The sequence below is a fragment of the Pseudophryne corroboree genome, chromosome 7 (assembly GCF_028390025.1).
Source record: "Pseudophryne corroboree isolate aPseCor3 chromosome 7, aPseCor3.hap2, whole genome shotgun sequence".
Classification (NCBI taxonomy): Eukaryota; Metazoa; Chordata; class Amphibia; order Anura; family Myobatrachidae; genus Pseudophryne; species Pseudophryne corroboree.
Genome location: NC_086450.1, coordinates 495,055,813 through 495,071,260, shown reverse-complemented (window position 1 = coordinate 495,071,260; position 15,448 = coordinate 495,055,813). Strand labels below are relative to the sequence as shown.

At 51.0% G+C, this 15,448-nt stretch overlaps 1 protein-coding gene across 1 annotated transcript in view; it reads right to left on the bottom strand.

Annotated features, from left to right (window-relative positions):
• LOC134944432 (serine protease 53-like) overlaps positions 1-15,448 on the bottom strand; it is a 69,098-nt gene that overhangs the window by 40,231 nt on the left and 13,419 nt on the right. Inside the window, 2 exon segments of the mRNA XM_063933007.1 lie at positions 5,622-5,910; positions 10,674-10,843. Of these exon segments, the coding sequence (XP_063789077.1) occupies positions 5,622-5,910; positions 10,674-10,843 (459 nt within the window).

Below are 15,448 nucleotides of genomic sequence, written 5' to 3'. Positions count from 1 at the left end.
TAGAGACGCAGTAACAGAAGGACACTGAGAGAGGGAGTCGCAGTAACAGAAGGGCACTGAGAGATAGAGACGCAGTAACTGTGGGCACTGAGAGATAGAGACGCAGTAACAGAAGAGTACTGAGAGACAGAGACACAGTAACAGAAGGGCACTGAGAGATAGAGACGCAGTAACAGAGGGGCACTGAGAGAAAGAGACGCAGTAACGGAAGGGCACTGAGAGATAGAGACGCAGTAACTGTGGGCACTGAGAGATAGAGACGCAGTAACAGAGGGGCACTGAGAGATAGAGATGCAGTAACAGGGGGGCACTGAGAGAGGGAGACGCAGTAACAGAAGGGCACTGAGAGATAGAGATGCAGTAACTGTGGGCACTGAGAGATAGAGACGCAGTAACAGAAGAGTACTGAGAGAGGGAGACGCAGTAACAGAAGAGTACTGAGAGATAGAGACGCAGTCACAGAAGGGCACTGAGAGAGGGAGACGCAGTAACAGAAGGGCACTGAGAGATAGAGACGCAGTAACAGAAGGGCACTGAGAGAGGGAGACGCAGTAACAGAAGGGCACTGAGAGAGAAAGACGCAGTAACAGAAGGGCACTGAGAGAGGGAGACTAACTAACAGAAGGGTACTGAGAGAGTGAGACACAGTAACAGAAGGGCACTGAGAGAGGGAGACACAGTAACAGAAGGGCACTGAGAGAGTGAGGCACAGTAACTGCGGGCACTGAGAGAGGGAGACACAGTAACAGAAGGGCACTAAGAGAGGGAGATGCAGTAACAGAAGGGCACTATGAGATAGAGACGCAGTAACAGAAGGGCACTGAGAGAGGGAGGCACAGTAACAGAAGGGCACTGAGAGAGGGAGACGCAGTAACAGAAGGGCACTGAGAGAGGGAGACACAGTAACAGAAGGGCACTGAGAGAGGGAGACTAAGTAACAGAAGGGCACTGAGAGAGGGAGACGCAGTAACAGAAGGACACTGAGAGAAAGAGATACAGTAACTGTGGGCACTGAGAGAGGGAGACACAGTAACAGAAAGGCACTGAGAGAGTGAGACACAGTAACTGCGGGCACTGAGAGAGGGAGACAGAGTAACAGAAGGGCACTGAGAGAGGGAGATGCAGTAACAGAAGGGCACTGAGAGATAGAGACGCAGTAACAGAAGGGCACTGAGAGAGGGAGACGCAGTAACAGAAGGGCACTGAGAGAGGGAGACACAGTAACAGAAGGGCACTGAGAGAGGGAGACGCAGTAACAGAAGGGCACTGAGAGAGGGAGACACAGTAACAGAAGGGCACTGAGAGAGGGAGACTAAGTAACAGAAGGGCACTGAGAGAGGGAGACGCAGTAACAGAAGGGCACTGAGAAATAGAGATGCAGTAACAGAAGGGCACTGAGAGATAGAGACGCAGTAACAGAGGGGCACTGAGAGATAGAGACACAGTAATAGAAGGGCACTGAGAGAGGGAGGCGCAGTAATTGTGGGCACTGAGAGAGGGAGACACAGTAACAGAAGGGCACTGAGAGAGGGAGACACAGTAACAGAAGGGCACTGAGAGAAAGAGACGCAGTAACAGAGGGGCACTGAGAGAGAAAGACGCAGTAACAGAAGGGCACTGAGAGATATTGACGCAGTAACAGAAGGGCACTGAGAGATAGAGATGCAGTAACAGAAGGGCACTGCGAGAGAAAGACGCAGTAACAGAAGGGCACTGAGAGAGAAAGACGCAGTAACAGAAGGGCACTGAGAGAGGGAGACACAGTAACAGAGGGGCACTGAGAGAGAAAGACGCAGTAACAGAAGGGCACTGAGAGATAGAGACGCAGTAACAGAGGGGCACTGAGAGAGGGAGACGCAGTAACAGAAGGGCACTGAGAGATAGAGATGCAGTAACAGAAGGGCACTGCGAGAGAAAGACGCAGTAACAGAAGGGCACTGAGAGAGAAAGACGCAGTAACAGAAGGGCACTGAGAGATAGAGACACAGTAACAGAGGGGCACTGAGAGAGAAAGACGCAGTAACAGAAGGGCACTGAGAGATAGAGACACAGTAACAGAGGGGCACTTAGAGAGGGAGACACTGTAACAGAAGGACACTGAGAGATAGAGACGCAGTAACAGAGGGGCACTGAGAGAGGGAGATGCAGTAACAGAGGGACATTGAGAGATAGAGACGCAGTAACAGAGGGACACCGAGAGATAGAGACGCAGTAACAGAGGGACACTGAGAGATAGAGACGCAGTAACAGAGGGGCACTGAGAGAGACGCAGTAACAGAGGGGCACTGAGAGAGGGAGACGCAGTAACAGAAGGGCACTGAGAGAGAAAGACTCAGTAACAGAAGGGCACTGAGAGAGAGACACACAGTAACAGAAGGGCACTGAGAGAGGGAGGCGCAGTAACAGAAGGGCACTGAGAGAGGGAGACGCAGTAACAGAAGGGCACTGAGAGAGAGAGACGCAGTAACAGAGGGACACTGAGAGATAGGGACGCAGTAACAGAAGGGCACTGAGAGAGGGAGACACAGTAACAGAAGGGCACTGAGAGAGGGAGACACAGTAACAGAAGGACACTGAGAGATAGAGACGCAGTAACAGAAGGGCACTGAGAGAGGGAAACGCAGTAACAGAAGGGCACTGATAGATAGAGACGCAGTCACAGAGGGGCACTGAGAGATAGAGACGCAGTAACAGAGGGGCACTTAGAGATAGAGACGCAGTAACAGAAGGGCACTGAGAGATAGAGACGCAGTAACAGAAGGACACTGAGAGATAGAGATGCAGTAACAGAAGGGCACTGAGAGAGGGAGACACAGTAACAGAGGGGCACTGAGAGAGGGAGGCACAGTAACAGTGGGGCACTGAGAGAGGGAGGCGCAGTAACTGTGGGCACTGAGAGATAGAGGCGCAGTAACAGAAGGGCACTGAGAGATAGAGACGCAGTAACAGAGGGGCACTGAGAGATAGAGACGCAGTAACAGAAGGGCACTGAGAGAGGGAGACGCAGTAACAGAAGGACACTGAGAGAAAGAGATGCAGTAACAGAAGGGCACTGAGAGAGGGAGACACAGTAACAGAGGGGCACTGAGAGAGGGAGGCACAGTAACAGTGGGGCACTGAGAGAGGGAGGCGCAGTAACTGTGGGCACTGAGAGATAGAGACGCAGTAACAGAAGGGCACTGAGAGATAGGGACACAGTAACAGAGGGGCACTGAGAGAGGGAGACGCAGTAACAGAAGGGCACTGAGAGATAGAGACGCAGTAACTGTGGGCACTGAGAGAGAAAGACGCAGTAACAGAAGGGCACTGAGAGATTGAGACGCAGTAACTGTGGGCACTGAGAGAGAAAGACGCAGTAACAGAGGGGCACTGAGAGAGGGAGACGCAGTAACAGCAGGGCACTGAGAGATAGAGACGCAGTAACTGTGGGCACTGAGAGATAGAGACGTAGTAATAGAAGGGCACTGAGAGATAGAGACGTAGTAACAGAAGGGCACTGAGAGATAGAGACGCAGTTACAGAAGGGCACTGAGAGAGGGAGACGCAGTAACAGAAGGGCACTGAGAGAGGGAGACGCAGTAACAGAAGGGCACTGAGAGATAGAGACGCAGTAACAGAAGGACACTGAGAGAGGGAGACGCAGTAACAGAAGGGCACTGAGAGATAGAGATGCAGTAACTGTGGGCACTGAGAGATAGAGACGCAGTAACAGAAGAGTACTGAGAGAGGGAGACGCAGTAACAGAAGAGTACTGAGAGATAGAGACGCAGTCACAGAAGGGCACTGAGAGAGGGAGACGCAGTAACAGAAGGGCACTGAGAGATAGCGACGCAGTAACAGAAGGGCACTGAGAGAGGGAGACGCAGTAACAGAAGGGCACTGAGAGAGGGAGACGCAGTAACAGAAGGGCACTGAGAGATAGAGACGCAGTAACAGAAGGACACTGAGAGAGGGAGACGCAGTAACAGAAGGGCACTGAGAGATAGAGACGCAGTAACTGTGGGCACTGAGAGATAGAGACGCAGTAACAGAAGAGTACTGAGAGATAGAGACACAGTAACAGAAGGGCACTGAGAGATAGAGACGCAGTAACAGAGGGGCACTGAGAGAAAGAGACGCAGTAACGGAAGGGCACTGAGAGATAGAGACGCAGTAACTGTGGGCACTGAGAGATAGAGACGCAGTAACAGAGGGGCACTGAGAGATAGAGACGCAGTAACAGAAGAGTACTGAGAGATAGAGACGCAGTAACAGAAGGGCACTGAGAGAGGGAGACGCAGTAACAGAAGGGCACTGAGAGATAGAGACGCAGTAACAGAAGGGCACTGAGAGATAGAGACGCAGTAACAGAGGGGCACTGAGAGATTGAGACGCAGTAACAGAGGGGCACTGAGAGATAGAGACGCAGTAACAGAAGAGTACTGAGAGATAGAGACGCAGTAACAGAAGGGCACTGAGGGAGGGAGACGCAGTAACAGAAGGGCACTGAGAGATAGAGACGCAGTAACAGAGGGGCACTGAGAGATAGAGACGCAGTTACAGAGGGGCACTGAGAGATAGAGACGCAGTAACAGAAGAGTACTGAGAGATAGAGACGCAGTAACAGAAGGGCACTGAGAGAGGGAGACGCAGTAACAGAAGGGCACTGAGAGATAGAGATGCAGTAACAGAAGGGCACTGAGAGATAGAGACACAGTAACAGAAGGGCACTGAGAGAGAGAGACACAGTAACAGAGGGGCATTGAGAGGATAGAGACACAGTAACAGAGGGGCACTGAGAGAGGGAGACGCAGTAACAGAGGGACACTGAGAGATAGAGGCGCAGTAACAGAAGGGCACTGAGAGATAGAGATGCAGTAACAGAGGGGCACTGAGAGAGGGAGGCGCAGTAACAGAAGGGCACTGAGAGAGGGAGACACAGTAACAGAAGGGCACTGAGAGATAGAGACGTTGTAACAGAGGGACACTGAGAAAGGGAGGCGCAGTAACAGAGGGGCACTGAGAGATAGAGACGCAGTAACAGAAGGGCACTGAGAGATAGGGACGCAGTAACAGAAGGGCACTGAGAGATAGAGACGCAGTAACAGAAGGGCACTGAGAGAGGGAGACGCAGTAACAGAAGGGCACTGCGAGATAGAGACGCAGTAACAGAGGGGCACTGAGAGATAGAGACGCAGTAACAGAAGGGCACTGAGAGATAGAGACGCAGTAACAGAAGGGCACTGAGAGATAGGGACGCAGTAACAGAAGGGCACTGAGAGATAGAGACGCAGTAACAGAAGGGCACTGAGAGATAGAGACGCAGTAACAGAAGGGCACTGAGAGATAGAGACGCAGTAACAGAAGGGCACTGAGAGAGAGAGACACAGTAACAGAGGGGCACTGAGAGATAGAGACGCAGTAACAGAGGGGCACTGAGAGATAGAGACGCAGTAACAGAAGGGCACTGAGAGAGGGAGACGCAGTAACAGAAGGGCACTGCGAGAGATAAGTGTGTTATGTTATGGGGAGGAACCATATGGAGGAAATAAGAAGTGGGTGGCAGGAACAGATGTTTCAGGGTCTCTCCTCCTTCTCTATGTGGCTGCCATTGTCTTTCCTCCCCCTAACGTTCCACTTACCCCCTTCGGGCACATCTTGGAGGCCGGTTGCATAGCAGGTGCTGCGCAGGTGGAATCGGTGCCCCGCCTCTGGCAGGCAGACAGGGGAGATGAACCGCGTGATGTTGACTGGGTGAGACAGCTCCACCAGGGCTATGTCATTTCCACGGAGGTAGTCGGTGTAGTTCTCATGTATCAAGATCCTGGAAGGCACCACGGTGACGGCCGAGCTCTCCTCTGGGACAAACCCCATTCTGGAGAATCCCAGGTGCACGGCCCATTGCTTGGGGTCTTTTTTGACAGCTACGGTCTCTGCAGGGGCGCTTCATGGGAAAAAGAACATGGTCATAGTGTAGGCCATAAGAAGTTCATAACAAGCTCTGTTCTTCTACAGGGTTCTTAGTAGGATGGGGTAACAGATGTACCCCATGGGTCCTATGGACCTGCCACTATGGACTCAGCCAGATAAACAAGTACCTGAAACACATTGGGGCTTATTTGCAGGCAAGTGTCTGTAGGTGCGGGCAGCCACCGAAGCCTGTTCTACTGCCTTATGCTAATACGATTATCCGTAAATTTTATGCCAGCTGCTGCAACCGTCATCATTAGTATCTCGGGGTGGAAGCCTTGGAGCTAAAAGACATTGGCCCTCATTCCGAGTTGTTCACTCGCAAGCTGCTTTTAGCAGCATTGCACACGCTAAGCCGCTGCCTACTGGGAGTGAATCTTAGCTTAGCAAAATTGCGAACGAAAGATTCTCAAAATTGCAAATAGAAATTTCTTTGCAGTTTCTGAGTAGCTCGAGACTTACTCTGCCACTGCGATCAGTTCAGTCAGTTTCGTTCCTGGTTTGACGTCACAAACACACCCAGCGTTCGCCCAGACACTCCTCCGTTTCTCCAGCCACTCCCGCGTTTTTCCCAGAAACGGCAGCGTTTTTTCACACACTCCCATAAAACTGCAAGTTTCCGCCCAGAAACACCCACTTCCTGTCAATCACATTACGATCACCAGAACGAAGAAAAAACCTCTTAATGCCATGAGTAAAATACCTAACTGCATAGCAAATTTACTTGGCGCAGTCGCACTGCGGACATTGCGCATGCGCAATTAGCGGAAAATCGCTGCGATGCGAAGAAAATTACCGAGCGAACAACTCGGAATGACCACCATGGTTACTACAGATGAGAGTTCCTCTGTATGCCAGAGTATGTGTTTGTGCTAACATGCTCATCTGTCCGGGTTCATGCTGCGGCCCAACGCAATTGCTCTGTGCGACGATGTGATTAGACGTAGGGATGAAAATGGCGGAGAGAAGAAAAAAACATAGGGGCAGATTTAACAATGAGTGACATTCATATCACTCCTTGCATATGATGAGTGGTGCTCCAGCTCATCAGCTCCTGTCACGTGTTTGTAAATGACAGTTAGGAGCTGATTGGCTGGAGCACCATTTATCTTTCGTAACAAGTGATAACAAGAATATCACTCATTCGGGTAAATGTATTATACCGGCACGCATCGTGCCGCTATAACACTTCCTACTCTGCCTCATTACCGAGGTGAAGCAGGAAGGGACATCGACAAGATGTATTAACATCTTGTCTGCCAAAGCGAGGGAGCGATGTTCCCCTGAGCACGCAGCACATCAGCTCAGAGCTGACGCGCTGTGTCTCCTCCCCCGCCGGTTCCTCTGCGCATGCGCGGGATCTCGCTACTCAAGCGAGATCCCCAGCGCAGTCCAGAGCCGGCACCTGCCACAGCCAGGGACAGCTCTGTCCCTGCTGTGGTCTATGGGCATCGGCGATGCTGACCGTTCATACATTGCCCGCGCATGTCGGCCTACTATCTGTTAGATAGCAGCGCCAATATGGACAGGGGCGCATAGCAGCAATTATACATTGGGGAGAAGCGGTAAAGCGCACATAACGTGCGCCGATACCGCTTCTCCCCCATATCGCCACTTCATACATTTACCCGATTGTTCCATCTGCCACATCATTTCCAATTCCACCTATGATCTTTTAATCTGGGTTAGCGTTAGGCTGCAGTAAGTGTTAAGGTTCGGGTTAGAGTTACGCTACAGTTAGTGTTAGGGTTCGGGTTAGAGTTAGGCTGCAGTTAGTATTAGGGTCTGGGTCAGAGTTAGGCTGCAGTTAGTGTTAGGGTTTGGGTTAGAGTTAGGCTGCAGTTAGTGTTAGGGTTTGGGTTAGAGTTAGGCTACAGTTAGTGTTAGGGTTCGGGTTAGAGTTAGGCTGCAGTTAGTATTAGGGTCTGGGTCAGAGTTAGGCTGCAGTTAGTGTTAGGGTTTGGGTTAGAGTTAGGCTGCAGTTAGTGTTAGGGTTTGGGTTAGAGTTAGGCAGCAGTTAATGTCAGGGTTTGGGTTAGAGTTAGGCTGCAGTAAGTGTTAGGGTTCGGGTTACAGTTAGGCTGCAGTTAGTATTAGGGTTTGGGTTAGAGTTAGGCTGCAGTAAGTGTTAAGGTTCGGGTTAGAGTTACGCTACAGTTAGTGTTAGGGTTCGTGTTAGAGTTAGGCTGCAGTTAGTATTAGGGTCTGGGTCAGAGTTAGGCTGCAGTTAGTGTTAGGGTTTGGGTTAGAGTTAGGCTGCAGTTAGTGTTAGGGTTAGAGTTAGGCTGCAGTTAGTGTTAGGGTTCAGGTTAGAGTTAGGGAGCAGTTATTATTAGGACTTGGGTTAGGGTTAGGCTGCAGTTAGTGTTAGGGTTCGGGTTAGAGTTAGGCTGCAATTAGTGTTAGGGTTTGGGTTAGAGTTAGGCGGCAGTTAATGTCAGGTTTTGGGTTAGAGTTAGGCTGCAGTAAGTGTTAGGGTTCGGGTTACAGTTAGGCTGCAGTTAGTATTAGGGTTTGGGTTAGAGTTAGGCTGCAGTAAGTGTTAAGGTTCGGGTTAGAGTTACGCTACAGTTAGTGTTAGGGTTCGGGTTAGAGTTAGGCTGCAGTTAGTATTAGGGTCTGGGTCAGAGTTAGGCTGCAGTTAGTATTAGGGTCTGGGTCAGAGTTAGGCTGCAGTTAGTGTTAGGGTTAGAGTTAGGCTGCAGTTAGTGTTAGGGTTTGGGTTAGAGTTAGGCTGCAGTTAGTGTTAGGGTTCAGGTTAGAGTTAGGGAGCAGTTATTATTAGGACTTGGGTTAGGGTTAGGCTGCAGTTAGTGTTAGGGTTCGGGTTAGAGTTACGCTACAGTTAGTGTTAGGGTTCGGGTTAGAGTTAGGCTGCAGTTAGTATTAGGGTCTGGGTCAGAGTTAGGCTGCAGTTAGTATTAGGGTCTGGGTCAGAGTTAGGCTGCAGTTAGTGTTAGGGTTTGGGTTAGAGTTAGGCTGCAGTTAGTGTTAGGGTTTGGGTTAGAGTTAGGCTGCAGTTAGTGTTAGGGTTTGGGTTAGAGTTAGGGAGCAGTTATTATTAGGACTTGGGTTAGGGTTAGGCTGCAGTTAGTGTTAGGTTTTGGGTTAGAGTTAGGCTGCAGTTAGTGTTAGGGTTAGAGTTAGGCTGCAGTTAGTGTTAGGGTTCAGGTTAGAGTTAGGGAGCAGTTATTATTAGGACTTGGGTTAGGGTTAAGCTGCAGTTAGTGTTAGGGTTTGGGTTAGAGTTAGGCTGCAGTTAGTGTTAGGGTTCAGGTTAGAGTTAGGGAGCAGTTATTATTAGGACTTGGGTTAGGGTTAGGCTGCAGTTAGTGTTAGGGTTTGGGTTAGAGTTAGGCGGCAGTTAGTGTCAGGGTTTGGGTTAGAGTTAGGCTGCAGTAAGTGTTAGGGTTCTGGTTACAGTTAGGCTGCAGTTAGTGTTAAGGTTCAGGTTAGAGTTAGGGAGCGGTAATTATTAGGGTTTGGGTCAGAGTTAGGCTGCAGTTAGTGTTAGGGTTTGGGTTAGAGTTAGGCTGCAGTTAGTGTTAGGGTTTGGGTTAGAGTTAGGGAGCAGTTATTATTAGGACTTGGGTTAGGGTTAGGCTGCAGTTAGTGTTAGGGTTTGGGTTAGAGTTAGGCTGCAGTTAGTGTTAGGGTTTGGGTTAGAGTTAGGCTGCAGTTAGTGTTAGGGTTCAGGTTAGAGTTAGGGAGCAGTTATTATTAGGACTTGGGTTAGGGTTAGGCTGCAGTTAGTGTTAGGGTTTGGGTTAGAGTTAGGCTACAGTTAGTGTTAGGGTTCAGGTTAGAGTTAGGGAGCAGTTATTATTAGGACTTGGGTTAGGGTTAGGCTGCAGTTAGTGTTAGGGTTTGGGTTAGAGTTAGGCGGCAGTTAGTGTCAGGGTTTGGGTTAGAGTTAGGCTGCAGTAAGTGTTAGGGTTCGGGTTACAGTTAGGCTGCAGTTAGTGTTAAGGTTCAGGTTAGAGTTAGGGAGCGGTAATTATTAGGGTTTGGGTTAGAGTTAGGCTGCAGTAAGTGTTAGGGTTCGGGTTACAGTTAGGCTGCAGTTAGTGTTAGGGTTCGGGTTACAGTTAGGCTGCAGTTAGTGTTAGGGTTCGGGTTACAGTTAGGCTGCAGTTAGTGTTAAGGTTCAGGTTAGAGTTAGGGAGCGGTAATTATTAGGGTTTGGGTTAGAGTTAGGCTGCAGTTAGGGTTAGGCTGCAGTTAGTGTTAAGGTTCAGGTTAGAGTTAGGGAGCGGTAATTATTAGGGTTTGGGTTAGAGTTAGGCTGCAGTTAGGGTTAGGCTGCAGTTAGTGTTAAGGTTCAGGTTAGAGTTAGGGAGCGGTAATTATTAGGGTTTGGGTTAGAGTTAGGCTGCAGTTAGGGTTAGGCTGCAGTTAGTGTTAGGAAACGCACATCATCGATCGGGTGTGAATTACCCCCTGTGTACGCAGACTTGCACGGGGCGGATTTTCACTCTGTCTGGGTGGAGACTATCTGATCGCAGACCTCTGCAAATTCACAAAGGAACAATCAGGTCTGAATTAGGCCCTGTATACGCACTGATATGAAGACCAGTAGTTGGAGCTGATGGATTATGAGGAGCAAAATACAATATAGCTGACAATTCAGATTTCTATGCACCATTATATACATCATGTGACTGATCTGTAAGGTGGTGTCAGGTCACTCTCCCCGGCACAGTCCCCACACTGCTCCATACTACTTACGGGTCAAAGCAGTGTGCAGCGGTCACCAGCCACCTGTCAGAGATCAGGGTCCCTCCGCAGTATGGCTTCTTCCTGTAGCTCAGCGTGGCGTGCCACGGCCATTCGCCAGGGCTGGCGTTGTTTCCCCCATAAATCCTGACATTGTGCAGCCCCTGTTTCCCGCACACTACAAAGGAAGACAGAGGAGATTATTCAGCAGCCCCACATCTCACAGGGCATAGAGGAACACCTAGTAATAGCGTTGTGTCCTGTGTATATTGTATACCGGTGTCATCACTAAGTAGTGCTGAGCGGGGGGAGGGATGTGTGCTAGTCCGCCCCGCATGTCTGGCCGGTTCCCCCCGCAGAAGTGCAAAGGCATCGCACAGCGGTGATGCCGTTGCACTTCCAGAGTAGCTCCCGGCCAGCGCAGCTTTAGCGTCCTGGCCGGTAGCTACTCATTGCTCCCCGGCCCGCAGCGGCTGTGTGTGACGTCACGCAGCCGCTGCGGCCAGCCCACCGTTCGGTCCGGCCACGCCTGCGTTGGCCGGACCGCTCTTACGAAACGGTGGCCAAACGCCGCCATTCCGCCCCCTCCTGCCCAGCGATCGCCTCTGCCTGTCAGTCAGGCAGAGGCAATCGCTGCCCTGCTAAGGCCTTCGGCCGTCTGATATGCGTGGCACATGCGCAGTAGAGACCCGTTCGCTCGGCTGCGATAACCAGCAGCGAGCGAACGGGTCAAAATGACCCCCTTTATTCCCACCTCAGAATCAGCCCCATTGGCCGCTATATATCAGAGAGCAATTCTGTCCGCTCTTAGATAAGAGGTATAGGGGGGAATTCAATTAGCCGTTGTAAATTACTGTGGTTCATTGATCTTTGGGGGGCAATTTGATTGATGCGGATAGCCGGCATTATTGGGGATTTTGTATCATCTGCCCGGAGGCAGGAGAGTCAAGTGCCGGTGTTTTTGTGGCTGCGAATGCGAAAACACATTCAGGAACTTATCCCGGATCCCGTGTTTTGGGAAACGGGTACATTTATCCTCGAAAAAAAGAGAAGGTCCATTAATTGAATTGTCAGAAGAAGCAAAACATCAGGCCCAAAAAAACACAAAAAAAAATTCTGCAGAAAAATTTACCGTGACTAATTGAATTCTCCCCTTAGTGTATAAATTATACTAAGGGTGTAATCAGGATTAATAGGAATCTGTTCATTAAACATTTTCTTTTACAGCATTTTACTTCAGATCACCAGGTTGCCCCAATTTCTGGGTCAGAATCATGTGGCCCCTATGGGTGAGGGCCAGTGAGAGCCGGATAGAAGCATGCACATATGAGTATGACACAAGCCAACACCCCACCACACCACCACCACTACCTCCCCCCACCACACCACCACCTCCCCCCACCACACCACCACCTCCACCACTACAACCACCACCACCACCTACCCCCACCACACCACCACCACTACCACCACCACCTCCCCCCACCACCTCCACCACTACCACCTCCCCCACCACACCACCACCTCCACCACTACCACCACCACCACCATCCCCCACCACACCACTACCACCTCCACCACCTCCCCCCACCACACCACCACCACCTCCACCACCACCACCTCCCCCCACCACACCACCACCACCACCACCACCTCCCCCCACCACACCACCACTACCACACCACCACCTCCACCACTTCCACCACCACCACCTCCCCCCACCACACCACTACCACCTCCACCTCCACCACCTCCACCACTACCACCTCCCCCCACCACACCACCACCACCACCACCACCACCTCCCCCCACCACACCACCACCACTACCACCATCACCACCTCCCCCCAGGGGTCTCTTACCAGTGGCGGCCGGCACAAGCTGCAGCACTGTGGGAGGAAGGAGACGGACAGGTCAGCATTGTCTATAATGAGATTTGTGCTGTGTAATCTTCTGGTTCCCCAGTGACTCAGGAATATATGACCCAGCCCCACCTTTCCACCATGGCAGTGATCCATATGCCTGGGGCCCTAGCAGCGTGTTCCTGCAGCGCACACCTGTGTCATACATGACGGAGTCATCATGTCCCATCACCGCTGACAGAGATGTCAGGAGTGCAGACAGAATATCCCCGGCTGAGGAATGCGGGAGGCACTAATGCATCACCTCACAACCAGGTGTATTCAGGAAGCAGTGCAAAGAGTGGAAAAGTGAGCCAGGGGAGAAGCTGCCCATGGCAACCAATCCGGTGCTGCGTATCATTTTATAGAATGCACTTTATAAATGTTACGTAAGTGCTGATTGGTTGCCATGGGCAACTTCTCCACTCTTATCACTGCTGCATAAATAGACCCTAACGTGTCAATGACATAGTAATGCCACCCGCAGTCCCTATGGGTGGGGAGTTGCCTATAACACAGCGCAGGCGGATATGGCGGGGACAGTTTTGGACTAAGGGGTACATTTACTAAGCAGTGATAAGAGCGGAGAAGTGAGCCAGTGGAGATATTTCCCCATCAACCAATCAGCAGCTCTGTATCATTTTATAGTATGCAGATTATAGATGTTACTTCAGTGCTGATTGGTTGCCATGGGCAACTTCTCCACTGGCTCACTTCTCTGCTCTTATCACTGCTTAGTAAATTTACCCCTTTATCCTGGTTCATAAACAGGACATCTTAGTCAGACGATTCAGTGACAGGCATTAATGAATCTAGGCTTTCCATACTGTCCCTTTACACCTGGACGCTCGTGGATTACACAGGTTCTGTGGCTGATTACAACCCATACTTGCCTACTCTCCCGGAATGGCCGGGAGACTCACGAAAATCGGGTGACCCTCCCGGCCCCCCGGAAGAGCAGGCAAGTCTCCCGGAATCAGGGGTCCCCCTGCCCGTCCGCCCACTTAGTGTGTAAAGTGGGCGGTCCGGGCAGTTGATGACGCGATTCTTGCTGAATCGCGTCATCATAGCCACGCCCCCTGCAGTGTAATGCCAGGGATCGCGGCATTACAGAGCGGGGGGGCGTGGCATAAAGGATGTGCCGCCGAAACTCCGCCCCTGCTCCACCCCCGTCCCGCCTCCGGTCCACCTCCTCCCCACGTCACAGCCCTCCCTTGCCCCCTTGCTGAGCCGACCTGGCTGCTCTCTCCCGCAGAGAGCAGCCAGAATGTCGGCAAGTATGTTACAACCAGGTGACATGCAGGGCTTGTAGTCAGCCAGCCACGGAACCTGTGTAATTCATTAGTGTCCGGGGTTAAAGGGATAGTATGGTAAGCCTAAATACACAGGCCCCTAAACATGTAATACGCAGTCACAGAGCTGCCAGCGGGTGCTGGATCCTCAGTATACAGAGAGCAGGGCCTGGTGCAGTGACTCACCTAATCAGAGGCCATCTGTCAGTGAGCCACCTCTGGCAGCGGTGACTAAGGTTTGGCTCCCGGTGTAATTATTCCCTGCCGACACCCTGATGTCTGGATACGGAGAAGGGCCTGGGGAATTAGGGTGCCCGGTGTAAATATTTCATGAGGTGTCTTATTAAACATAAACTAATAACATGGTGATATATAGAGAGAGCAGGAGGGTTGGACGGGCTCCCGGAGGGAGTAAGTGCTGGGCGCAGCTGAGTGTGACACGTTGCACACTGCGGACCCCACCAGCATCTATTGTATGATAATTCCTGTGTATTATATGCTGGGAACCTGAGGCTCCCCCCCTCCCTCTATGTAAGTATAATTACATCTGGTAGCTGGCATTTGTTTGGGCATGCTATACCCCTTTTCCACCCGAGTACCGCGTACGATCCGGGATGTTTAACCCGGCTACAACCCGTGTCAGCACCGCCGTTTCCACTGCACTTTGACACGGGTTATTCCCGGGTCGGGTCTGTTTCCACTGATGTCACTCGTTACTCGGTTCTGAAACACGGGTAATGACCGTTTCCACTGCACAATTACCCGGGTCATTACCGTGTTACCGTGTCCAACCCAGGTAGCTAGCCGGTTAGGATTCCAGGGTCACTCAACCCGTGTTGAGCCGTTTCCACTTACTAAAAACCCGTGTTGATGCGCGACCCCCGTGCAAAAACACGGGTAAATTTAGCTAGTGGAAAAGGAGTATTAGTAAATGCCGCCGGGTGATGGCCGCTGGGTGACACCTATCTGCGCATTTGTGCATCCATGTAGCAAGCCTAACGCGGCTGTGCACAAAGGGTGGAGAGCCCAGGCCGCGCTCATTTTCCCAGCGCCCAAGGTCAGCCCTGATTTGTTTAACTATAACAGAATTCTATTCCACTCATTTCCAGGGTCATGTTGGCGGGGAGTGAATGCAATTTTAACTCGGTGGAACTAACGGCGCATCAGATTGTAGGGCCCGGAGATGAGTGGGGGCCCGAAGCCGCCAGTCTCCAAGCAGCGACGGAACTGCCACTATCATTTCAACGCAAGCTCATTTATTGCTATTATTATATTTTATGTATAGGTGGCTGCAAATGATCCGTAACGCCGCACAAAAGGGAGAATCGTGCAGCAATATACACAAGCACCAATACTGTATACATAACTACATAATGGCAGGGGATCCTGTCTGAAGATCGACACTGTCTAGGTCGATAATGTTTAGGTCGACAGGGTTTCTAGGCTGACATGTGCTAGGTCGACAGGTCAAAAGGTCGACATGAGGTTGTTGGTTTTTTTAATTCTTTTTTTTTTTTTACTTTTTCCACGTGGACTACGATTGGAACGTGTCCCGCGGTGCACTAATTTGACTTCCCGGTCACTGTACGC